The sequence below is a fragment of the Manis javanica genome, chromosome X, assembly GCF_040802235.1.
Source record: "Manis javanica isolate MJ-LG chromosome X, MJ_LKY, whole genome shotgun sequence".
Taxonomy (NCBI): domain Eukaryota; kingdom Metazoa; phylum Chordata; class Mammalia; order Pholidota; family Manidae; genus Manis; species Manis javanica.
In genome coordinates, this window is record NC_133174.1 from 105,971,926 (window position 1) to 105,999,113 (window position 27,188).

Sequence of the window (27,188 nt, forward strand, 5' to 3'; positions counted from 1 at the left end):
AGTAAAGAAAGTCAAAGAGCTAATTATGAATTAAATGCAAAATTAAATTAACTATCCTCAAAGACAATCAAGGGATAGACAAAAAGTACAGAATTTGATACCTAATATATAAAGAATGAAGGAGGTAGAAAAAGGAGGAGAAATAGAAAAGAACCTTTAGATTGTGTTTGTAACAGCATACTAAGTGAAAGTTAGACTCTTAGATAGTAGGGAAAGTAACCTGGAACCTTTGGTAACCATGAATCTACAGCCTGAAATAGCAATAAGTACATACCTATCGATAATCACCCTAAATGTAAAAGGACTGAATGCACCAATCAAAAGACATAGAGTCACTGAACTGAATAAAAAAACAAAACCCATCTATATGCTGCTTACAAGAGACTCACCTCAAACCCAAAGATATGCACAGACTAAAAGTCAAGGGATGGAGAAAGATATTTCATTCAAACAATAGGGAGAAAAAAGCAGGTGTTGCAGTACTAGTATCAGACAAAATAGAGTTCAAAACAAAGAAAGTAACCAGAGATAAAGAAGGACATTACATAATGATAAAGGACTCAGTCCAACAGAGAAAATAACCATTATAAATATATACGCACCCAACACAGGAGCACCAGCATATCTGACACAAATACTAACAGAAATAAAGGAGGAAATAGAATGTAATGCATTCATTTTAGGAGACTTCAACACACCATTCACTGCAAAGGACAGATCCACCAGACAGAAAATAAGTAAGGAGACACAGAGGCACTGAAAAACACACTAGAACAGATGGACCTAATAGACATCTATACAACTCTATACTCAAAAGCAACAGGATACACATTCTTCTCAAGTGCACATGTAACATCCTTCAGAATAGACCACATACTAGGCCACAAAAAGAGCCTCAGTAAATTCAAAAAGATTGAAATCCTACCAACCAACTTCTCAGACCACAAAGGTATAAAACTAGAAATAAATTGTACAAAGAAAGCAAAGTGGCTCACAAACACATGGAGGCCTAACAACATGCTCCTAAATAGTCAATGGATCAATGAACAAATTAAAATGGAGATCCAGAAATATATGGAAATAAATGACAACAACAACACAAAGCCTCAACTTCTGTGGGAAACAGCGAAAGCAGTCTTAAGAGGAAAGTATATAGCTATCCAGGCACACTTGTAGAAGGAAGAACAATCCCAAATGAATACTCTAACATCACAATTATCGAAACTGGAAAAAGAAGAACAAATGAATTCTAAAGTCAGCAGAAGGAGGGACATAATAAAGATCAGAGAAGAAATAAATAAAATTGAGAAGAATAAAACAATAGAAAAAAATCAATGAAACCAAGAGCTGGTTCTTTGAGAAAATAAACAAAATAGATAAGTCTCTCGCCAGACTTATTAAGAGAAAAACAGAATCAACACACATCAACAGAATCAGAAACGAGAAAGGAAACATGACAACGGACCCAACAGAAATACAAAGAATTATTAGGGACTACTATGAAAACCTATATGCTAAGAAGCTGGGAAACCTAGAAGAAATGGACAACTTCCTAGAAAAATACAACCTTCCAAGACTGACCAAGGAAGACCCACAAAATCTAAACAAACCAATTACCAGCGAAGAAATTGAAGCGGTAATCAAAAAACTACCCAAGAACAAAATCCCCGGGCCAGACGGATTTACCTCAGAATTTTATCAGACATACAGAGAAAATATAATACCCATTCTCCTTAAAGTTTTCCAAAAAATAGAAGAGGAGGGAATATTCCCAAACTCATTCTATGCAGCCAACATCACCCTAATGCCAAAACCAGGCAAAGACCCCACCGAAAAAGAAAATTACAGACCAATATCCCTGATGAACGTAGATTCAAAAGTCCTCAACAAAATATTAGCAAACCAAATTCAAAAATACATCAAAAGGATCATACACCATTACCAAGTGGAATTCATCCCAGGGATGCAAGGATATTACAACATTCGAAAATCCATCAACATCATCCACCACATCAACAAAAAGAAGGACAAAAACCACATGATCATCTCCATAGATGCTGAAAAAGCATTTGACAAAATTCAACATACATTTATGATAAAAACTCTCAACAAAATGGGTATAGAGGGCAGGCACCTCAACATAATAACGGCCATATATGATCAACCCACAGCCAACATCATACTGAACAGTGAAAAGCTGAAAGCTTTTCATCTGCGATCGGGAACAAGACAGGGATGCCCACTCTCCCCACTCTTATTTAACATAGTACTGGAGGTCTTAGATATGGCAATTAGACAAAACAAAGAATACAAGGAATCCAGATTGCTAAAGAAGAAGTGAAACTGTCACTATTTGCGTACGACATGATATTGTACATAAAAAACCCTAAAGACTCCACTCCAAAACTACTAGAACTGATATCGGAATACAGCAAAGCTGCAGGATACAAAATTAAGACACAGAAATCTGTGGCTTTCCTATACACTAACAATGAACTAATAGGAAGAGAAATCAGGAAAACAATTCCATTCACAATTGCATCAAGAAGAATAAAATACTTAGGAATAAACCTTACTAAGGAAGTGAAAGACCTATACCCTGGAAACTATAAGACACTCTTAAGAGAAATTAAAGAGGACACTAACAAATGGAAACTCATCCCATGCTCTTGGCTAGGAAGAATTAATAAAATTAAAACGGCCATCCTGCCCAAAGCAATATACAGATTCGATGCAATCCCTATCAAATTACCAAGAACATTGTTCAAGGAACTGTAACAAATAGTTCAAAAATTCCTATGGAAACACCAAAGACCACGAATAGCCAAAGCAATCTGGAGAAGAAGAATAAAGTGGGGGGGATCTCACTCCACAACTTTAAGCTCTACTACAAAGCCACAGTAATCAAGATAATTTGGTACTGGCACCAGAACAGACCCACAGACCAGTGGAACAGAATAGAGACCCCAGATATTAACCCAAACAAACATGGTCAATTAATATATGATAAAGGAGCCGTGGACATACAATGGGGAAATGACAGTCTCTTCATCAGGTGGTGCTGGCAAAACTGGACAGCTACATGTAAGAGAATGAAACTGGACCATTGTCTAACCCCATACACAAAAGTAAATTCGAAATGGATCAAAGACCTGAATATGTCATGAAACCATAAAACTCTTAGAAAAAAACATGGGCAAAAATCTCTTGGACATAAATATGAGTGACTTTTTCATGAACATAAGGGAAACAAAAGCAAAAAAGAAACAAGGGGGACTATATCAAGCTGAAAAGCTTCTGTACAGCAAAGGACACCATCAATAAAACAAAAAGATATCTGACAGTATGGGAGAATATATTTATAAATGACAGATCCGATAAAGGGTTGGCATCCAAAATATATAAAGAGCTCACGCACCTCAACAAACAAAAAGCAAATAATCCAATTAAAAAATGGGCAGAGGTGCTGCACAGACAGTTCTCCAAAGAAGAAATTCAGATGGCCAACAGACACATGAAAAGATGCTACACATCGCTTGTCATCAGAGAAATGCAAATTAAAACCACAATGAGATATCACCTCACACCAGTAAGGATCGCCACCATCCAAAAGACAGACAACAACAAATTTATGTTGGTGAGGTTGTAGAGAAAGGGGAACCCTCCTACACTGCTGGTGGGAATGCAAATTAGTTCAACCATTGTGGAAAGCAGTATGGAGGTTCCTCAAAACCTCAAAATAAAAATACCATTTGACCCAGGAATTTCACTCCTAGGAATTTACCCTAAGAATGCAGCAGCCCAGTTTGAAAAAGACAGATGCACCCCTATGTTTATCGCAGCACTATTTACAATAGCCAAGTAATGGAAGCTACCTAAGTGTCCGTCAGTAGATGAATGGATAAAAAAGATGTGGTACATATACACAATGGAATATTATTCAGCCATAAGAAGAAAACAAATCCTGCCATTTGCAACAACATGGATGGAGCTAGAGGATATTATGGTCAGTGAAGTAAGCCAGGTGGAGAAAGACAAGTAGCAAATTATTTCACTCATATGTGGTGTATAATAACAAAGAAAAAACTAAAGGAACAAAACAGCAGGAGAATCACAGAACCCAAGAATGGACAAACGGTTACCAAAGGGAAAGGGACTGTGCAGGATGGGTGGGAAGGGATGGATAAGGGCAGGGAAAAGGAAAGGGGGCCTTACGATTAGCATGTATAATTGGGGGGCATAGGGAGGGATGTGCAACACAGAGAGGACAAGTAGTGAGTCTTCAGCATCTTACTATGCTGATGGACAGTGACTGTAATGGGGTTTGTTGGGGGGGACTTGGTAAAGGTGGGAGTCTAGTGACCATAATATTCTTCATGTAATTGTAGATTAATGATAGTAAAATGAATTTTAAAAAATGAAACAAAAAATAAAGTACATTTTTAAATTAAAAAAAAGCAAATTCTGTGGCTTTCTTTATGTTGTACTTATTTGGGTATATCTTATAAATATTCCAGAAATTATATAAAATTCCAAAGGCCTGATATATCTTGGTTTAATATTATCATCATAATTCCAGTTAGCATTTAAAAATGTTGTATCTCACAGAAATAACCGCAATTCCTTGTCAATTCCATTATAATGAACTCTCATCAGATATTCACCAATGGGTATTTTAAGTCTTTTGTCATTTACAGACAGTTATTGTTTTACTCAGATGCTTTTATAGTGTTCCTGCAAAACACATCATCTTCAAAGAGAGTCATAGAAGGGACTGGTGAAGACAGGTTTCTAAAAACTTTAAGAGCATAAAAATTAATTGAGTTAGAATTTCCAGAGCTCCTGAAGAAAACTGGTTTCAAGCAGAACAAAAATTAGTAACATGGGACTAAATGAACTGAGGAGGACGATCATAATTTTTATGATTGAAGCATTGCTGGTTCTTTAATGTTTTATCTTTCCAAATTTGGAGAAACCCTTTCTCTTAAGCTGTTTATGACTTATACAACAATTTGGTAAATTATACCTTTGTAAAGATTAAACATTTTACTTTTTCTCTTTATCTGATCACTCTAGAATTTGGAAACTCTTAAGTATTCTTTTTTATAGCAAAACAGCTGTTTATGTAAGTTCAGTGAGAATCTATTTTCCTTTTAAGAGAACATAATTAGAAATATTGGTTATATTACCAAGGCTTTGACTAGAATATCATGTTTGAGAGAGATATGCACAGACACAAATATAACCAGGCAGTTTTTAAAAACTAAGGTTGACTTTATGGAGCTAATATAACCTTTGGAAAAACTGGCCTGGTACTTTGCTTACAAAGTTCCAGCAAAGCAGTCTTAAAGAGCTTATACGGTTAATCATTATTCTTGCTACACTTAGGTAAAAAACCAGGCCAAGTTTAATGGAAACAAATTTGTTTCACTGTATCTTTGGTAAAAAAAAAAAATGGGGGTAATTGTTGAAAGAGAAATTATGTTTGCACCTTTGTGTATATTAGCTTCTAATCCTTCAGTGGGGTTTTTCTTTGACCTATTTGACTTTGATTGGGTTGCGTCTTGGAGACCATGATTTTGAAGTACAACTCAGACACTGGGAATTAACCTGCTTATAATAATCATTGTAATGTGGTGTACTGTATTCTCTCAAAAGCTTTAAACACATGTTTGCCACCACTAACCACCAAGCAAATGATCTCCCTAAGACTGGAACGCCAGAAAAGGAATGAAGAAAATGATCATCTAAAAAACTGTGAGCCTTAAGTTGTAACCTGCGAATACCACAAAAAGAATCAACAAAATCTGTGACAACTTCAGAGCAGTAGCTGTGAATGATGCTAATACCTTAAATTTTGGTTACATCTCTCAGTTTGTCTGAGAGTTCAATCAAAAGGGGACAACTGTCAAAAAAGAGACAATAGGTCCAAAATGGAGTCACATATATGAAGCCCTACATCTGTAAACCAAGACATAATACCTAATCTAATTGCAAGCTTCAGTCTTCCCCAGGAATGTCTCTGACTTCCAATAAGACTCTAAAGGTGGGATTTTCACAAAAATTGGTGAGGGCTTCATAATGTTTTAAATTGGCCTTGAAAAATTAACTTTGTGATGACCGTTGTGTACCTTAGTAAAGATGTCATATAGTCATACAAACTTTCAGTGTAAAGGTCTGAGCCTCTACATTTTTTTGAATTCTACAATTTTTGAATTTTACAGTTGAAATTTACAATTTACAATCACAATATAGGTAGGTCATGGGAGTGGTAGCACAGCTCGGAGAATACAATTAATGACTCTATAACATCTTACTACACTGATTGTCGGTGACTGCAGTGGAGTGGGTGAGGACTTGATGATATGGGAGAATGTTGAACCACTGTGTTGTGTATGAGGAACCATCATAAGATTGTATATCAAAGATACTTGAATAAAAAAAACAAACCAAACATGAATCCTCAAGCTGGACTGCTTGGGTTTGAATGTCTCTCCACTATTTACTAGCTATGAGTCCTTGAACAAAATTTTTAATGTTTCTGTCTCTTTTTTTCTTTACCTGTAAAAACAAAGTAATACTAGTTCTTACTTTATAGGGTTATTGTGAGGATTAAATGAGCAAGTATTTGTAAAGCTTTTAGCACATATGCAGCAGACAGTAAATGTTACATGTGTTTGTTAAATAAAAATTAATTAATTTAACAATCTTTAATTTATGCCCCTTTAGAAGTCTGCTGAAGGTTAAAAAAACGCAACCAATTCTTAATTACTAAATGTAATAAATTCTTCAGTTCTTAGCTAATGTGATCTTCCAGCAACACTTGACATGGTAGACCATGAGGTTCTCCTTTGAATTCTCCCTTTATTTCCTGGATACCTCTTTCCTGGTTCTTGCTATAACTCTTGATATTTTCTACTCAATTTCTTTTATAATTTCCTTGGGGTTCTGTTTTGGTCCTTTTCCTGTCTTACTCTATAACTCAATAAATCTGATGGAAAAAAATTCTCCAAACCCTTCACATAATATAAAAGTTCCTCTACAATCTTATTTCTGCTTATCTCTTCAGACTCATCTTTCAGTAACCCACCACATGGAATGACTTGAACTTTCCAAAGTGTGCTGGTAGTGCTGTTTACTCTGCCAGGAAATATCCTTCCTACCCGTACAATTATTCCCTAATTTTTCAAGTCTTAAATGAATTACCTTAGGTGGATATTATCCTTTAAATCTCATGTATATTTTGTAGATTACCAGCATTCCTGGAGCCTAACAAAGTAAGAAGCTCAGTATTTGTTGATGGATTGAATTATAGCACCTGAATTAATATTTGCATGCCTTACCTGTCTTCAGGTAATTGTATATACCTTGAGACAAAGATTTATTATTTATTAATCTTTAGGTCCTTGGTGTTAAGCAATAACTTAAATACAGCAAATAGCTAAATAATTTACATTTTAAAATCTCTTCATTTATGTTCTGATTTCTATAACAACTGAACTAGTTTTCAGCCCTCAGAATTTATAAATTTGACTTTTATTTCCTCTGAAGAACAAGTGATACAAAGGATTTCTCCATCATTTAAAAATAAGGTATATGGAGCAGTATTTAGGTAATTAGAGGAACAACTACATTTTCCTTAAGAAATGTTGTGGACACGCCTTTAGGGAAGTCATCAAAAAGTGTGTGGTACTGCAAGCATGTGGACAGACCCTAACTGCTAGATTGTGGTAGCTGTTCAAATATGAAAGCAGCAGAGAGAACCAGTCCATCCATCAAGAACATTGTTTTATTTGCTCTGAATGGCAACAGCAAAGAGGAGAAATGGATTCCTCTAAGAGCTACCAAAGGCAAGGATTAAAAGGTCACAGAAAAAAGAAGTTGTGGCTAACTGGGTGGTAAAATGTACAGAACAAACTGCTTTCAAAAAAAGCAGGGAAAAAAGTGGGCGGGTCTTCCTTTTTGCTGCTGTTTTTCCGTTCAGCCAAGTTCCTGCTTTGAATCCGGGTATATGAGAAGCTCCACCCCTTGGGCCTTAGCAATCACGAAGGGAAGGACTGTGATTGGTTGACAAGTTTTGTCCAGCCCTTAGAGCATGGGAAGATGCGCTACGCAAGTTTACGTCAGTGTGCCCGGCGGTTGGACCGGATGGCTTCACTTTTCAGCCGAACACTTTCTGGGAAGATGCTGACAGGCCCTAAAAATGAACAAAAAATGACCTTTCTAAATACACCTCTAGGTATGTAGATCACAGATCCAACCCCTGGTAGTCTGCGCTACCAGGCTTGAGCAAGACGGGCTTAGGCCAGGCTGGAAGTGACCCTGTTAGGCACACACCCCTTCCCACCCTAAACTTCTAGCTGAACCAGTTGGTTAAAGTCTCGGCCAGCTCTGCCCCTCCCCCTTCCTTTCTCACACTTCCAGCCCTCTTAGGTGGGAAACTGGTCGAAGTTGACAGAAATTGTGTGGGACATAAGGATGGCTGGGAGGGGTCAGGTGGGGGAAATAAAAAGCGGCTATCTTCATAAACTTTATTCTTCTCAGAAACGGTAGCAAGCTACTTGCTCCCCTTCATACATAGGTCCACAAGTGGACTCTGCCCAATCTGCCTCACAATCTGTCACACTAGCTCTTTGAAGTTTGAGTCCGTGTCACAAGTGACTGAGTTCCAGAGGTAGGAAGAGCAAGTCTTAGGCTAGTTTTGAAGTGTGGTAGTAGTTGGTAGCAAGACTGGGCAAAGGAGTGATTTATTTGCTCACTTGCTTGTTGGTGCTTATTCACCACATTTCCCATCTGCTGGTGCCCTCTAGTCTCTTACCTTAGACCTCCGCATGCTACCATCCACTTTAGAAATGCAGATGGGGATAGGAGGAGAGTGGGTGGAATTCATAAACGAGGAGAGAGGTAGCCGAGAGAGGAGGCTGACTTGAGAAATGTGTGAGTGAGGGCAGCAGAGCAGGGAAGGGGAAAATGTCAGCAATGGAGAAAGAAGCAAAGCATCGAGGGCAACTTAGAAATCAGAGGCGGAGAAGCGGGAACGGCAAAACTTGGAAATGGGAAGAGCAGTGTAGAGATTTCATCTTAGAGATGAGGATGGGAGAGCAGGGAGGACTAAGCTTAGAAATGGCAGGGTGAGAGAGGGGGGATGGTGGGAGAGGTGGTGGAGAAGGGTGGGGGTGGGCGTGTGGGGGAGCGGTGGGGGTGCTGTGGGAGGAGGAGGGTAGCCCGAGTGTCAGGACAGGGAAGGAATGCAGGAGGCAGCAGCGGTGAGGGGGCAGGCTGCTGGAAGGGAGAGAGCTAACCTGTGGTGTGAGGTGGGGAGTTGGGCAGGAGGTGGTAGGGGGTTGTGGGGAGGAGGGAGAGGGCAAGTAGGGAAAGGAAAGCGCACCATAGAAATGAGGTGGGGAGGGATATAGAGGGCATATCTTAGAAATAGAGGGAAAAGATGTGAGGGTGGAGGAGAAAAACATGAAAAGCAGACAGAAATGAAGGGAGTACAGCAGGTAGCAGTGATTTAGAGATGAAGGGGTAAAGTAGAGCAGGGAAGCCAACTTAAAAAAAGAGAAGGGAAAGCAGAGAAGGAAGGTGGACCTTAATAGTGGGGAGGGAAGGGAAGGAAAGCTGACTTTAGAAATGGAAAGAGTAGAGTTGGGATGGAAGACCTTAGAAATGAGGGGGAAACTTAAAAATGGAAGGGCACAGAGCAGGGAAGGATAGGTAGGATGGGCTTTAGAAACGAAGAGCGAGGAGCAGAAGGGGTTCAGACCTAAAATATGAGAAAGGGAGCAGCAGTAAGGGCAATTGCTGTAAGTGGGGAGAGGAGAGGGAGGAGCAGGGAGAGTGGGCCTAAGGAATGAGGATGGAAGCATAAATAGAAGGGCAGGCCTCAGAATGAGCAGAGCATTGCAGCCAGGGAGGACCTTAGAAGTGGCAGGGAGCAGGCAGAGTGGACCTTAGAAATGTGGCTGAGGGAGCTAGGCAGGGATGGTAGACTTTTGAAATGAAAGGGGATTATTTGTCTTTTTATTGTTGAGTTTTAAGGGTTCTTCATGTATTGTGGATACTAGCCCCTTCTCAGATATACAATTTACAAATATTTTCTCCTGTTTTGTGGGTTGTCTTTTGACTTTCTTAATAGTATCCTTTAAAGCACAAAACTTTAATTTTGATGAAGTACAATTTAATAATTTTTCTTTTGCTTTTATGCTTTGTTATCTTTTCTAAAAAATTATGAAGATTTACCCTTAAGTTTCCTCCTAAGAGTTTTCTAGTTTTAACTTTGACATTTACATCTCTGATCAGTTTGGGGTTTTTTGCATATAGTGTGAGGTGGGATCCATCTTTTACATGTGGATATCCTGCGGTTCCAACATCACTTGTCAAAAACACTATTCTTTCCCCTATTGAATGGTCATCTTGGTGGACTTCCTTTCTTCATTTTTTTGGATAATTCATTGCTAGTGTACAGAAATAAAATTTATTTTGTTTATGGATCTTGAATCCTGTAACCTTGCTAAATTTGTTTATTAGCTCTAATTTGTGTGTGTGTCCTTAGGATTTCCTGTATACAACATCATGGCATGAATAGAGATAGTTTTGCTTTTAAAAAAAAAAGTAATGTGGTTGCTTTTCACTTCTTTTTCTTAACTAATTGCCCTGACTAGAATTTCCAATGGAATGTTAAATAAATGTGGTGACAGTGAACATCCCTGACTTGTTTCTGATCTTAGGGGGAAAGCTTTCAGTCTGTCACTGTTAATCATCATTTCAGCTATGGGTTTTTAGTAGATGCCTTTTATGAGGCTAAAGAAGCTATCAGCCTTCCTCTCTTACCTCTGAGGAGGAATGGCTACAAATAGTACCTAAGAGATGTTTGTTTTATTTTTTATTTTAAGACATTTTAAACAATCTATTTCATGATCAGTATCAACAAGTTTTACCCTTTTAAGACAGTTTGTGGATTCTAGGCTGCTACTTGCCTCCCCCACTCCCCCCCCAGCTCCAAAGTGAGTTCCAAAATATTTTGTGGCATTAAAATGACTTCTCAAAAATAATGTTTCATCACTGGGCAGTACTGGAACTCTGATGAGGCAAGTGAGGCAACTTGCCAAGGGTACAACATCCAAGGAGGCACCAAAAATTCAGTAATCAAGGTAAATAATGTTTTACTGAAATATTTTTGAAAATCACATGGACAAATTACAGCCCTCTGGCTGGTTACCTGTTTTGTAAATAAATTATTTTTGTAAATAAAGGAATTAGAGTGAGGCAAAGTTGTGCAAGTATAGGGTCTGAGCTGATCTTTTTGCCATTAATATTTTTCATTTTTGAAAATATTGTGTTAAATATTATTTTTATCTTGAAGACTGAATTTTTTACCTTAAATTTTATGCCTGAGGCTAGTGCCTCACTTGCCTTACTCCAGGAACTTTCCTTTTACTGGAACCTTAATTGCAGGAAAGTTCCAGGACTGAGGGGAATTTACAGCATGGAGGTAAAAACTAATGCTTCCTGTACTTTTCTTTCTGCGGATTTCACTGATTGGTGTTTTAGCAGCTGCTTATAGAGGTAAAATTATAAATTGATAAGTGGTCAAAGCAATTGGTTTCTCTCAAAAATCAGAGAAATACAGGCCACAGTTGCAGAGGTGCCTGGTCCCAAAGAGTTGGTGGTTATGTGACCTTGTACAAGTTGCTTTAACTCTTGGAGCCTGAGTTTCTTCAATTGAGCAGTATCCGCATCATAGAGTTGTTGAAGATTAGATAAGATAATACAGGTAATGTGCACAAAGTATGGTGCCTGGCATGTGGAAAAAGTTGAGTAAATGTTTGCTGTATGTCTTTCAGAAAGCAGGCCTAAAGGCTCATGTTTAGGTAGCTAGCAATTGGACAAGCTGGCGTAGCTACCTCTTCTCTCTCTGGATTTGGATGTCAAATATAGAGGTGTAGTAGACTTGAGAGACATGAAGAAGTATAGGTTGAAAGGTGGGTGTAAACAGTAGATAATGTTGAGCTCTGGGAGACTGAGAGGAGTGGTGGTTTGGTGTAATTTGGACAATAGCAGATTCAAGGGATATAGGAGGCACTGTCATGTAAGTAGATGATTATAGTTAGGAGACTATTAGAGTTGGGTTTGGAAATGATTGGCTCAAATCATAGTTGAAAGACTGAGGAAAGATGTTGAGTTGAATATATGGTGCTCATGTTTAGGTAGCAGCTCATGAATTGGAGGTTGCATATGAGGGTAAGATCTTATAATCATAGGGTTGTAAAAAATATTAAGAGGTAATTGTTTCATGTTCTTAAACAGTCGTTCTCCATATCCTTATTAATGCCATTTCAGAGTCCGGGTTTTGATCTTTTCAAGGGGAACAGGCAAATCTTTTGATTAGTCACTAAATGCCCTTCCAGTTTGAAACCAAGAAAATACATCATAAAGAGCAAGTACATGCTGTCTCTAGTTTGTGAGAAAGCCATACTTTTCCAATAAATTTCCCCATGATTTTATTAAAGTGAAAGTATTACTTGTAACAATGCATATCTTTGTCTTTGGGTACTTATACATATGCAATAGAAAAGCAATTTTATATTATTTATATATTATATATAATTTTTGTCATTTATGTACTTATATATTATGTAAATATGTTATTTATATTGAATGCAAGGATATTACTTCCATTGTAATAACATGTAGTAAAATAGGAAAGGGTTTCACTAACTTATTTTCATTCTTGTCCCTACTAAACATTCCCAATGGTATTATAGTCTTCTTTTAAACATAAAAGTAAAAAATTAGACCAAAATTGGGACTGGCAACAGGAAGTAGGAACTGTACTTCCCTCTTCACCACTTCTACCTAAAGGAAGCTAAGGAAAAAGTACTGTAGTTAGAAAGAGAGGAACTCTTTTTGCTTGCTAGATATATTGGATCAGAGATCCATAATGTTTATAAAGCATTCATCTTGTATTAAGCATTGTGCTCGGCACTTAGTACACTGATTAATAAACAATGACCTCTTCTCAAGTAGTTCACAATCTAGTTGGAGAGGCAGCTGAGTAAATATTCGCAATTATTGTTCTAAGTATTCTGGAAGTATGTATAATGGGAGTTTCTCAGAAATTCAGAGGAACCTAAGGCACTGACATTTTTTGAGGTTTCTAGTATTTTAGGTACTTTAAAAATGGCAAAACAGTGTTTACAAAAATCGGGGTGTATTTTACATGTTTATAAATAATAAAATAGTACATTCAACACATTCTAAAATACAAGGCAATATAATTATGCTTTCCACAAGAAAATTAAATATATAACTTATATAAAAATTTATTTACAGTTGACCCTTGAACAACTTGGGTTTGAACTATGCAAGTGCACTTTTATGCAGAGTTTTTTCAATAATGGAAAAAACTTTGGAGACTTGCTGCAACTTCAAAAAACATTTTCTTTTCTCTGGCTTACATTATTGTAGAATGCAAGATATAATATCTATAACACAAAATATGTGTTGTTTATGTTATGGGTAAGGCTTCTGGTCAACAGTAGGCCATTAGTAGTTAAGCTTTGGGAGCGTCAAAAGTTATATGTAGGTTTTTGACTACACAGGGGTAAGCACCCCTCACTCCCTGCATTGTGCAAAGGTCAGCTGTATTCACATGGCACTTCAAGCAGTGTGACTTATTTTATTTTTATTTATTTATTTATTTATTGAGGTAAGAACAATAAAATGCACAAATCTTAGTATATAGCTTGATGAATAGTATGATCTATTTTAAACTGTATGAGGAATGTTGTTCTTCAATCCTGACAGTATATTTCTGAAACTAAGTATATCTTACTTGGGTCAAGAACTCAAATTTGAGGCTCTCTGGTGAGGCCTGGACCAAACGGCTCTCCTTGAGAAACTGGCTCAGTGTTCTCTGGGTGGGTTCAGTGGAGAATATTGTTACAGAGAGTAGCATGAATAAAACACTACGTCTATAATGATATATCCTGGAAACTGAGGGAAAAGACATGAGAATCTGGAAAGAGGTTGATTGTTATATTAAAGACACTTTCTTCATAACCTCATACACTATGTTGAAAAGGTCCTTTCACATCTTACTCAGGTTCAAAAGCATTTGTATTTTCTTCCCCATGGAGAGGCTGAGCAGCAATTGGATTTCATTTCTAAATCATAGTTGATAAGATCTTTGATTTCTAGCTGTGTATATTGCTATACAATTCTGTTACAATGTAACAAATCAAATGGTGGTCTCTGGAATTACAAAGTCCAGGGCTTAAAAGTATGTATACCTTCACTTATAAAAAAAAAAAGAAAGAAAGCACATGCCACACATTCCAAGGGTGTAAATAGTTGATACTTTTAAAAAATTAAGTTTTCAAATAAGTTTGGAAATGGCCATTATGTTTAAAAAAATCAAGACCTCTGGTGTTTCTCTTTTTTTTCTGCTGTGTACCCATCTATTAAATTTGACCCACTTAACTATACCTGTCTATTCAGAGTGGAGAAAAACCCAAAATAGAAACATTAAGAACTTTTTACAGGCCAAGTTTATATAAATGAGAAAACCATTTAGTGTCAATAAATTTTAAATGCCAATTCAATTCAGTTCAAGTACTTGTTAAATGTTTGTTATGTGTCTAAGAATTTCTATGAAATAGAAGTACTTCTTACACTACAGGGATTTTTTTCTTTAATTTTCTAATCTTATTTATAGAATTTTTGAGCTAGAAGGGAGAATAGAGACTCTCTTGTTACCTACCAGTCAAATAAGGAACCTTTTGGAAAAAGAATTAAAGGAATGTTATTGTTAAATTCATTGATACTTTCACTGAGGCTATACCTGAGATTTTCTTTTTCAGTTTCATGGTACATTTTTATGTTGGGGGCAAAATCTCTTTTCCTTATAGTTTTTTGAATTACATTTCTGTTTAGACTTTTGTGATTTTAATCTGAAATATTTATGAAACCCCAAAAACTAGGTTTGTTTCCAGAAAATCTAGTACAGAATGGATGTGTAAGATTGTAAAGCTAAGTATATCTCTTTCCTCCCTTTTGAATCTGAAGCACCTTCAAGATTAAAATTTCCTACTCACTAGACTTTGATTGCAGTTGGTATTTTAAATACTAATGTCTGGACCCTGCAGTAGTTTAGACAAGTACTATGTCATACAGGCTTCTCCTGAGGTGACACCATATCAGTGTCCTAAGTGCAAAGAAAAATGGAATAGTCAGCATTTGGCAAGAGGTGAGGTAAATACCTGCTTATATAAAGCATTTCTACTTTATTGGTAGCCATGCAGAACCTGACTTGGAAAATAAAAATATTTGCTTTTAAAGATTGAATGTTATATTAAATATGCCCATCGTTCATTTTTTCTTTGTCCTCCTTTTGTAGTCTAGGCAGCTTTACAGTTTTTGCTAAAACAAGTTTCCTTTAAAAGTTGGACTTAGTTTCTAAAGACAAGTGAAAAAAATCATTAGATAACAGAAAAGATGGCGGTTTTCTTTCAAATAGCTACGCAGTGATGATATAAATTCTCCCTCTATTATTTGAAAAGCATTAATCAATTTCCTAGTTTCATGTGATACCAAATATATTGCCAAGTACATAGAATGCTGTCAGTAAGTGCTTGTTGTTTCATAGATTGCCATGGTCTGTACTAGAAAGTGTATGGAATTGCCCTTAACCCATCCTTAACCCTCACCACACATGCCTTAGCTCCTACCCTTTATTGTGTATGGAGGTACTGATGTTAGGAAGGAAAGGACTTGGCTCGATGTCGCAGGGAAGTCAGATAAAGTGAGACTACAGACCAAAGTCAAGAAAGCAAACTAAGTTTTAATGCACTCTGCATAGAGTAACAGAGCAGGCCTGCCTAAGATGAGACAGGCAGGTGTGGATGCTCATTCTGAGGCTTCTTTTATGTGGTTTTTCGCAGGGCAGAGAGGTCCTTGATTGACAGCTGTCAGCTCTCTAGGCTTGTTCTGATTGGTAAAATAGGGACAGGGGCTGTGCTGTGCCTGTGCCTCTGATGTTTCTTATCTGGGGGACCCTGGACATTTCCTGAGTCACTCTTGGACCCTGTGGCTTCATCTTAACTCTCTGAGTCATTTCTGGCTTTCTAGCTCTATTTGATCAACTTCCTGAGTCATCTTTAGGGGGCCCTTTCTCTTTTTCCTCCCACTCATTTCTATCTTTCTGCCTAACACTGACACTAAAGGCTTCTCACCATCTGCCTTATCTGTCCAACCTTTTCCCCATAACTCTCCAGCGTTAATTTTCCGTGCTAGCCAAGTGGTCTTCTCCCTTAACATAGGATGTTAATTGCTGGCTCCAAGCCTTTTCTTATGTTGTTTCTCTTTCTTGAAGTACCCTGGTCTTTCCCTTCATTCAAATCCTATCCCTCTTACCCAACTCTGCCATCTCTGAGGATTTTGCAGCTGTTCCAGTACACAGCAGTCTCTTTTTTCTTCAGTCCTGGAGCATTTAGTCTCTGTGCATATATTCATTTGGTACTTAATCATATACAGGCAATTCCCAACAGGCAAATGTGTTATGTTCCAGTACCTCATCTGTATGCCAGCTGTTGGATGCATAAACAATTTCCCATAGAAGCAATATTATAAAGGGTGAATAGTTTTCTAAGGCAATGCACAAAAGTTGATTTGGTGCACTGATGCTTGGATTGCAACAACCATTTATAATAATGTTTTATATAAGAATGTATTTCAGGGTAAAATTAAGAATTCTAGGATGGCATCTCCCCTACCATAGTTCTAAGTATATCTCTCTACAGGTTCTTCCTCCTTCCTAATTCAGCCTCATTTCCTTGGTGACCTGGGGAGGTCTTTGATAATTGGTGGTTGAGGAAGAATACTGTGAGCTCTGGGGGAAGAGCTTCGTGCTTGCAAAGGGATGGGTAGAACAAGGTGAGGCATTGTTGGCCGCTGCAGTCAATGTCCCTGTTGGTGGAAGAGGACTTTTTGTTTTTCTTTTACTTTTTCCCTGATACCACCTTCCTTTATACTTTTATCTTTTCATCCTTGGACTATTGCAATCCCTTTGCCTGCCCCAAAATAACTAGTCTTCTTTTTTGTAATCTCACTCTATTCTGCAGCATACTGCCAATCACGATGTGATATTTCCCCAAACCATCAATTTCATAATCTCACTCATGTGTTTTTTGAAGGTTCTCCATTGCTCAAAGCAGTTGTTTGCCATCTGAGCTAAACATCAGAGTTATTTGGAGGACTTTAAAAAAAATTACAAATACTTGAGATCCACTCCAGTCCTGCTAAGTCATAATCTTGGATAGAGGATCTGAATTTTAAAATAAATCTCTTCAGGTGGTTCTGAGGCACACCAGGGTAGAGAATCACTGACTTCAAAGACAATGCTTAAAAGTCTTAGTCTGACTTTCAAAACCCTCCATGTTCAGGACATTTATATTCTAATCTCTGTTCTGCCATTAGCTAATTTTAGGAGTATGGCTTCCCCTCTCTGGGCCTCAGTTTTCTCATTTTCTCATTTGTAAAGTGATTGGTGATTTCCCAATTAATGTTTCCATTCCAGATTCAGGGTGATTCTAGGCCTCTTTCTACCCTTTATTTTAGTTAATGCTATATTTTAGTCTTATCTCGGGAAAGCTGATTTAGGAGGCAGCTTAAATGAAACCAATGTGTGGGTGATTATTCAAGTCTAATGTACCCATGACATCCTTTTCAGCTTTTAAACAGTTTCATTTGCCTGTGTCACAGGACAAATTCCTGCTGTCTATCGTGTAGTTTGTTTTTCTGCATCCACTTTGGTGTGCATATCTTCCCTTGCACAAGTGACCCCTTTGATGTGAAGTTCAATTGTGGGAGAAGTATAACAAAAATGGAAAAATACCAGTGAGAAAATTGAATTTCCTATTAGTTGAATGAATTTTGTATAAAAGCTGTAGGGGTAGTCATTAAACCTGGGCCCATAGTACAGGCTGCTGATATTTTAAAGAGAAGACAATGCTAGCACTTTTGTGTTAAATTGGATGAAAGCAATAACCATTCATATGAAAATTTAAATGTCTACACCACAACAAAATCCTTTGTAGTCTAGGGTAATGAGCAGCCACAGAGTAAAGCTAAATAAGTGGGAAAATAATCTATTATTGGCCCAGAGAGTCTCCTTATTACAGATTTGGATGGATGCTAGAGGTATTTCTACCTTGTCTCTTCTAGAGCAATGACTGTGAGTCAAAATATCTTGATGCTGATATGAAACTTCTACCCATTTGTTGAATGTGAACTATGATAGTCTCTGTAAAGCTTTTCTAGGAATGACATTTTTATAAAAAACCTATCTTATATGAAATGTATATTTTACTTTCTGTAATACTATTGTTCTTCCCTACTCTTTCTCTGGTGTTTGTTCATTCATAGTAATAAGGAGTTAGGTGATACTTGCATTGGGTCAGACTGAAATAGGAAATGCCTCCATACAGTAATATATTAAAAAGAAAACAATTTTAAAAATCCTGTGGATTAATGTGGCACTGTCAGGATGGCACTAAAGCTGAAATCTTTTTAATGTTATATGTAAGCTAAAGAGTAAATTGGGAAGGATTTGATTATGCAGAAAGAGGACTCTAGATATTTCTGGAGCCATTTTATATATTTCACTCATGAGTTAAAAAGAATTATGTGAGTTGCAGGGTGGTTTGAAAGTTCAAATGACTTAGGTCCTTTTGGGCCAATGAGGCCACTGACAGGGTTTAAAACCTTGCCGTAGCTTTCCTGTATAGCACTATATGGTTCAGAACAAGGCAGAAAATGGTTGCATACCAAATCTTAGGCTGAGGAAACCAAAAGGACAGGGCAAAGTGAATGCTTGAATACTGGGTTAGAGGTTGCTGTTACTCTACTTAATGTTAAACTCGACTTTCTGCAATTAATTTCAAATGTAATTGAAGGGACAATGCTGTTTTAACAGGAATACCACATTCAAATGAGTGGACACTAGACAGTGCTACTGTCCTAAGGCTTGGGACAGCTGAACTTTTGAAGGAGAAAGTGTTATGTAGTGCCAAGAATCTTGGACTTTGACCCAGCTTGTTAACATATTAATTTTGTATTCTCCAGTAAGTCATGTAATCTGGGTGTGTTTCCCTCTTTATAATGTGAGGATGATCTCTGCTGGCCTTTAAGTTTGGGGGCACAGTAACTGGCATATATGAGATACTCTATAAGTGTTTGTTCATTATTATCTCATTTATTGAGTGTCTCATATATGCCAGGTGCTGTGACAAGAGCTTTTATGTGGAAGTGCTTTGAAAACTTTAAAGTACTCTTCAATTCAAAGGTCTTATTGTTAATCCACATAGTTTATCCATGTAGCTATCCTGTCTTAAAGCATTAGATAAATGTTTCTCAACTGTAGCTACCAGTCTGCATGAGCCCCAATAAATTTTCTGTTTAGTTCATCTTTAAGTGATTCTAAGACACAGCTTGCCATTACATTTGGTAACCTTCAGGACAGGAAAAATTAAAAGTCACTGCAGACTGTGTCTGAGTGCCACAAGACAGGCTGGTCCCATGTCACTGTGAAAGCTATTGACTCAGGAAGGAGCTTACTCTTCACTTTCTCCTCTCCAAACTTTTGCACTCCTATTTAGGAAGTCACCATCTCATTGGGTCCCTATAAACTGGGTAGTGATTTTTCAGGGCTGATGAGGGGGTGGGGATGGAAATTAAAAATCTTCCTATGGTGTCCTGTAAGATGTTCTGTTGGTGCACTCCTTTATACTGCAATGAGAAAAAAACCTGTACATAGATCTGTGCCAATTTTAAATATAGAATACAAGGGAAAAATCAGGAGAAATGGAGAACAAAAGGAAATGCATAAGGAATACAAGGAACTGAAAATTCAACACTCTGTCTGCAGGAAATATTATAACCAATGGCTGCTGAGAAGCAGACAGGACAAAGGCTTAAAATGGGATTGTTAAGAAATGATACTTGACAAATGAACTGATTGTTGAGTTGACCCTTCCTGGCTTTTACCTTTGGAGATGTCAGTCATTTCAAAGAAAATCAGAATCATATTTTTGGAGACCTGAGGCAGGACTAGTACCAAGCAAAAGAATAAAGGAGTGGTTAATCTTTGGTATCCTGTAAGTCTAGGGAAAGGAAATCCCAGGGCAAAATACCTCTAAAAACCAAAATCAGTCAAAGGGAGAAATAAAGTTTAAAATCTGTTTATTGCTTACAAACTGCATTCTGGGACCTTCTCTCTTTCCTGCTCCAGCAGAAGCAAAACCAGCCCTCCCCCTCACCTCTCAGGTACAGATAAACCCTCCATTGCCCAGCTAAATTACCCATTGATATGGAGATGAACTTCTCTCCACCCCTGAGGAATGATACAAATGAACTAAAGCCATACTTCTCTCCACCCTTGAGTGCCTGTTGATATGCAGATATACTAAAGCCAAGTGAGATATTCTGGAAATACTACAATTTTACCCACATATCCTGTCTCCTCTTTTGCATTCTTCTCAGCTCTCCTTCTTTCTGCTAATATCTTTAGCTCTTTCCAAATGCCTCCCTAGTGCTTGTTTCTAAAGATACCTTGACTTAAGTAAGCTGTCATCCACTGATAGAATGTCCAGCCTTTAGACCTTTCCATCCCAGATGTTAGGAGAGATATTTTAGAGCAAACTGTACTTGTCTCTCATCTTTCAAATCATACCATTGTAAGTTCTCTGTACATGAGTGCACAAGAACATGCCTGACTATAAAGTAAAGTCTGATCACTCCATGCCACTGCACTAATCTTGGTTCCTTGCCCCTTTCGTGTCTCCTATGAACATCCATCACCACTGTTTCCTTTCTTTGTTCAAGAAAATAAATGCAACTAATTGTCTAGCATTTACATTAAATCTATCTAATTTTATGCTGTTCTACACAATTTCTTTATTGCTTTGTTTCTCTGAAACTAAAATAAATTTAAATGATTTCTCACTAAAGCTACTTTACTCGGTATTTTATTTTCATGTAAATGAAGTTTACTACAAATGTGTTTTAACAGGAGTTTTTCTCTTTATTGTTCCAGGAAACTAACACTGAAATGTTTGTGCTGTTTGATCTTTGTTATCGCTTTACGAGTTCATTATTATTATACAATTATCATTTTTAGAGCTACCAATTTTTAAAATGTTCTGAAATATGAAGAGGCAGAATACAGATTATTCACTGAGGCACATGGTGGTAATTTGTCTTTTTCCATTGTTTTCACTTTTTATGTGTTTTCTAATACAGGTGACATTATAACCCTGAGAAATATAGAAAATTCATACCCTGGAGAAAAAGAGAATGGGACACAGAGCTCTAACAAAGAGAACTCAGTTTCAAAACTGCAATCAAGTGGTTTTAAGCATCGCTGGAGTCAAAGGAATTACAGGCAGAGAGGTAAAGTATACTAAAAATCATATGTGGTTAAAACAGTGAAATATTTGTAAGTAGCTAGGTAAGCAAATTCACAAACTTGGAATGTGTTCTAAAATTGCAGTGTGTTGCTAGTTTTATTTTTCTTGCAAATGTAGACATATAGGGTTGGTAAGAATTTATGCTATGACAAATGAAAAAGAAATCTTAAAAACTGTATAAGTTACTTCCTTAAGGGTGGGCAGAATGAGAATGAGAAATGTTTTGTACTTGTTCACAAGCCTGGCTAGTTGGTCCAATTCCACTTTTAGGAGGTGGTCCAGGAGGGTTTAGAGCATAGTTAATTATATGGACACCATGGCATTGGCATCCACATTTTGAAAAAAAGAATGCTGTAAGGCAAAGAGTGTGCAGAAGAACATGAAGAAATTCCTTTGTATCCCTAATCGCATTGATCAGTGCAGTTTGTATATTTTAATATGAATGCACTGCAGACTGCCACAGTAGAGAAGATTTTTCAACAATTCAGGATCTCCATGGTCTAGTCAACAGATTGGGATCATCTTGACATTGTGCAGTTGCCTATCCAGCTTCATTATAGTCCTTATTTGAATCCTTCAGGCACTTAGCAGGTTCTGAGAAAAGGAGGGGTAGTGGTTATTATAGAGGCAAAGCTGCTAAGAATGATAAGGTGACCCATTCTGATATTTCTAACGAAACATAAAATTGATCTTTGTGACAGAACACAAGAATGGACTAACAGTTACCAAAGGGAAAGAGACTGGGGGGGTTGGAGGGAGGGAGGGATAAGGGGATTAAGGGGCATTATGATTAGCACACATAATGTAGGGTGGACATGGGGAAGGAAGTATAGCACAGAGAAGACAAGTAGTGACTCTATAGCATCTTACTATGCTGATGGACAGTGACTGTAATGGGGTATGTGGTGGGGACTTGATAATAGGGGGAATGTAGTAAACACAGTGTTGCTCATGTGACTGTATATCAATGATACCTTAATAAAAAAATGGATCTTTATGAGCCTTTTTGAGATTCACATTCTCTGATCATATCTTGGGCTGCCTTACCCCCAAAGCAAAGTAAACAATTGAAGCAAATAGTCACATGATTAATACAAAGCGAAAAGGTTTTCTCCATCTCTCCTTTTTCTATTAGAGTATTCCTTCAATTAATTTCAGATAATATGCTCCAAACTTTGGTGGCATATGAAACCAAATTTGAGGTTTTGTACATAGAGGACTACAATATTAAGGTATGCAAATAGAAATAGTATGGCAAAGATTGTTCTAGAATTCACTGAGACTCTGATGATATCATACTAATGAAATATTAAAAGTCTTGCAAAACCCAGTGCACAGCTTTAAAACAATGAGATCACAGATAATACTTCTGAAAGATGTTGAATTTACTGACTGAAAGTATAGCAAATAATTATTTTTCAAAGGGTACTCAAGATTCAGTAACAGCACTGAGAAAAAAATTCATGATAAAAAACCATGCCAAGAACCTTCTGGATTCAAGTCTGGACAAAGCCATTTAAACAAGCAGACTGTAATTAAGCAGGTAAATAAATACAAATAATTAACCAATAAAAACCAATTATATTGGTTAATTTAAAATAATTAAGGATTATTTTAAATTCTTTTGAAAGCAAGAATTGTTTCTTAGTATTCCTCCATGATCTCTTGAATATAATTTAAATTCAATATTTGTTAATTGATTTTTCCTCTGTAAGTTTTTTAATAAACATTTAATCTGTGTTATTTTCAATCATTGCTAGAAATTTTGAATTTATAAAACGTCAAAATAGATGATTGGTTTTGTGATTTGTCATGCATAATCATTCTCATATTTGTCCTCATATAGAGTCTTTGATCTTAAGTTATAGTATAAAAACAGTTTTAGTAGCCTTATGAATGAGTTATAAAACCTAAAAGTCAGATGATATAGGATGTGAAATGCACTCTGGAACCAACAGGTGGGACATACTTATAGTTGTACGAATCCATCATCTCTAAACTTGTATAGGTGAGCCAATCACTGGACAGGAATTTGAGAGGTAGGTACTCATATCCAGAATCATAAGTTAACATTGATGCTACTATTTCAGCTTGCACCATAAACTGATTCTTCTTAAGATGTTATGTGGTCATTTAGTAAAAAATGGTGGCTCTGGGAGCTAAACCATTTTTGTCGAACTACATAAATGCAAATCTTTTTTTTTTTGAAGGGGACATGTTGCATTTTCAAATATTTAGAGGATTAATTTAAATTGATTTAGCAAATATTGATTAAATGTCTACTCTTTGAAGGCACTATGCAGGATACAAGAACAAACCTGCTTCAAATATTATATGTGGTGATGAGAGAGAAAGGTATGAAAGTTAATGCTAGGCAGGTTGCAGTACATGTTCTAATAGGGTATAAATCATATATATTGTGGAGATGCAGTAATTTATTCTGATTGGACAGACAGTTTGGTAGAGGAGATGACATTTAAACTGTAAGGCAAGGAGGTTTTTGATAGAGTTTGAAAAAAAGAGAAGAGCTGTTATATCTATCTGCTACTGTTTGAGATGCATAAATTGAGAAATATTGTAAAACAGTATTTTCAAATTGAAAGCATCTTTTTATCTCTTACACTTTTGAGACTTTTGAGACTGTTATTATAAGAGAAATCACTACAGAAAAGTACTCTGCAGTAGTGAAATACATAGTTGACACCTTAGAGGTGCCAACCCCCCACCATAGTCAAAAATCCACATATAATTTTTGATTCCCTAAACACTTAACTACTAATAGCCTACTGTTAACCAGAGCCTTACTGATAACAAACAGTCAATTAACACATATTTTGCATGTCAATATGTATTACATACTGTGTTCTTACAATAAAGTAAGCTAGAGAAAATGTGTTTTTTCAAGTTGTCTCAAATCTCCAAAAATTTTTCCAATATACTTATTGAAAAAATCCAGATATAAGTGGACCTGTGCAATTCAAACCCATGTTGTTCAAGGATCAACTGCACATTAAAATTTAAGCATAATTATTTCACTAACAATGGAATAACAATTACAGTTTTCAATCATGCTTTGAAATTCTCATAAGCTAGTTTTGTACTTCACAAGATTTATTGTAATATCAGTAGGATATAATAGCATTTATTCAACACAATTCTTTTTTTTTTCTTTTTCTTTTGGCATCATTAATCTACAATTACAGGAGGAACATTATGTTTACTAGGCTCCCCCTTCACCAAGTCCCCCCCGACAAACCCCATTACAGTCACTGTCCATCAGCATAGTAAGATGCTGTAGAGTCTCTACTTGTCTTCTCTATGTTGCACATCCCTCCCTGTGCCCCCCCATATTATACATGCTAATCGTAATGCCCCCTTTCTTTCACCCCCACCCCCCTTATCCCTCTCTTCCCACCCATCTTCCTCAGTCCCTTCCCCTTTGGTAACTGTTAGTCCATTCTTGGGTTCTGTGATTCTGCTGCTGTTTTGTTCCTTCAGTTTTTCCTTTGTTCTTATACTCCACATATGAGTGAAATCATTTGGTACTTGTCTTTCTCTGCCTAGCTTATTTCACTGAGCATAATATCCTCTAGCTCCATCCATGTTGTTGCAAATGGTAGGATTTGTTTTCTTCTTATGGCTGAATAATATTCCATTGTCAACACAATTCTTTTTGAAAGAGAGTTTCTTTTGTTTATAAGGAAAGAAAACTAACGTGCATTTCTAAAGGTAGAAATCTGTAGTATCCAAGTTGATGAACATATTTCTTATATAAACATTTGTAAAAAGACTACAAGCTCCTTTGAGAAGATAGCTGGGTACATGTGGGTCTTAGGAGATGATTCTCAGTTCTTCCTACTGACCCACTGTGTTTCCAATCCTAGTCACCTAGAAAAGAGAAGAGGTACATGTGCATTCTGCCTGATCTCCTTATTGATATTTTACAGTAGAAAAGCTGGAGAATGACTACGGTTTATGCTTTGGCAAAACAACAAATTTGTCGTGTTTATTTTAATAAAGTTTTATGTGAATAATATTCTTTATTCCAGTACCTCTCTTGCCTTTTAACAGTTGCTTTTCAGCTTCTGCTAGTGTTATATTAGAAACTGACAATGCCAGATCTAGGGCATGTTTTGCCTGCCAGACAATATTTACTAGTGGGAAGCTTGATTTCTCAGCATGGTCCATTTGACAATTATCTTGCATTTATGTAGCATCATATAGATTGTTGTCAAAGTTTTCATTATTTCCATTTGGCTGATTTACTCCACTGCCCTTTTGGTTTAAAATTGAAAAGGTAGAAAGATTGAGTTCTTGCTAGGCCAATTTACTTTAACAGTATTAAGCCAACCTTCTGCTTTGTTTCAGCTAACTTTCCCTCACTTGTCTGTCCTTCTTTCTAGAATTAAGTATTAATTTATATTGAAGTGATAGTTTCTTCTTAATGATCCTCAGCAGGCAAAGAATAAATAATGTGATTTTGAACACTTTACTTTGGTTCTAAGGATTTTGTACTACAGAATGTTACAAATATTCTGTCTTTCCTCAGTTATAAAGTCACAGAATCTGTTGTTCCTTTAGATAAAACATAGATCCAGAAATGGTAGATAGTATAAGACATTGGAATGTATTCAAATTCAGAAAGCAACTAATTTTCCATACCTAAAACATTTGATAAGGTTTTATATGCATAATATTCTTTGTGCCAATGATACAAAACAGCAGATCTTTCTGCAAATTAGTTCTGAAAAACTAATTAAAATTAAAATTAGTCTATAAAAGTGAGGGTGTGCAGGGAGAGAGGGAGTGCACTGTTAAACTACTGTGATGTACATTTGATAGTAAAAAATAAAAATTTTAAAAAATTTAAAAAGTAGGGGCAGTGGAATTCTTAAAAAGTTGCCTATAGAGAAATGTTCTTGACAAAATATCATTATCACGTAAATCATGGAGTATGTGTTTCATTTGTTTTGCAAAATTTCATTTTTTTGCAGGAGTGTAATGATAAATCCAAGTCTCAAGAAGAGGGAAATCAAGGCCGTTCAGAGGGGAGCCAGCATCAATTGGAAGGATCACAAGGCCAATCAGAAGAGAGCCAGCACCATTTAAAAAGATTTCAAAGCCAGTCAGAGAGATCTCGTGGCCAATCAAAGAGATCTCATGGCCAGTCAAAGAGACCTCAAAGCCAGTCAGAGAGATCTCGTGCCCAGTCAAAGAGATCTCGTGGCCGGTCAGGGAGATCTCGAAGCCGGTCAGAGAGATCTCGACACCAGTCAGGGAGATCTCATGGCCAGTCAGGGAGATCTCGACGCCAGTCAGGAAAATCTCATGGCCAGTCAGGGAGATATCAAGGCCAGTCAGGGAGATCTCATGGCATGTTAGGGAGATCTCCATGCCAGTCAAAGAGATCTCATGGCAAGTCAGGGAGATCTCCATGCCAGTCAAAGAGATCTCGTGGCCAGTCAAGGAGATCTCAATGCCAGTCAGAGAGATCTCGTGCCCAGTCAAAGAGATCTCGTGGCCAGTCAAGGAGATCTCAATGCCAGTCAGGGAGATCTCGTGGCCAGTCAAAGAGATCTCGTGGCCGGTCAAGGAGATCTCAATGCCAGTCAGGGAGATCTCGTGGCCAGTCAGGGAGATCTCATGGCCAGTCAGGGAGATATCAAGGCCAGTCAGGGAGATCTCGATGCCACTCAAAGAGATCTCATAGCTGGTCAAGGA

The 27,188-nt window shown here is 37.1% G+C and overlaps 1 protein-coding gene across 1 annotated transcript; it reads left to right on the forward strand.

The window, feature by feature from the left end:
* Positions 1 to 8,103: 8,103 nt before the first annotated feature.
* LUZP4 (leucine zipper protein 4) lies at positions 8,104 to 27,177 on the forward strand. The gene is made up of 7 exons (XM_073227528.1): positions 8,104 to 8,239; positions 21,301 to 21,450; positions 22,892 to 23,010; positions 26,462 to 26,848; positions 26,892 to 27,049; positions 27,091 to 27,134; positions 27,167 to 27,177. The coding sequence occupies exons 1-7, from the start codon at positions 8,104 to 8,106 to the stop codon at positions 27,175 to 27,177; spliced, it is 1,005 nt and encodes a 334-aa protein (XP_073083629.1).
* Positions 27,178 to 27,188: the final 11 nt, after the last annotated feature.

Excerpts from the sequence above, each read along its gene's own strand:
- LUZP4 (XM_073227528.1), top strand. The coding sequence starts at position 8,104 with ATGCGCTACGCAAGTTTACGTCAGTGTGCCCGGCGGTTGGACCGGATG. Across the intron at positions 26,849-26,891 it reads GGAGATCTCATGGCATGTTA|GGAGATCTCCATGCCAGTCA; the intron begins GGGAGATCTCCA and ends ATGGCAAGTCAG. Across the intron at positions 27,050-27,090 it reads GCCAGTCAAAGAGATCTCGT|TGGCCAGTCAGGGAGATCTC; the intron begins GGCCGGTCAAGG and ends AGGGAGATCTCG.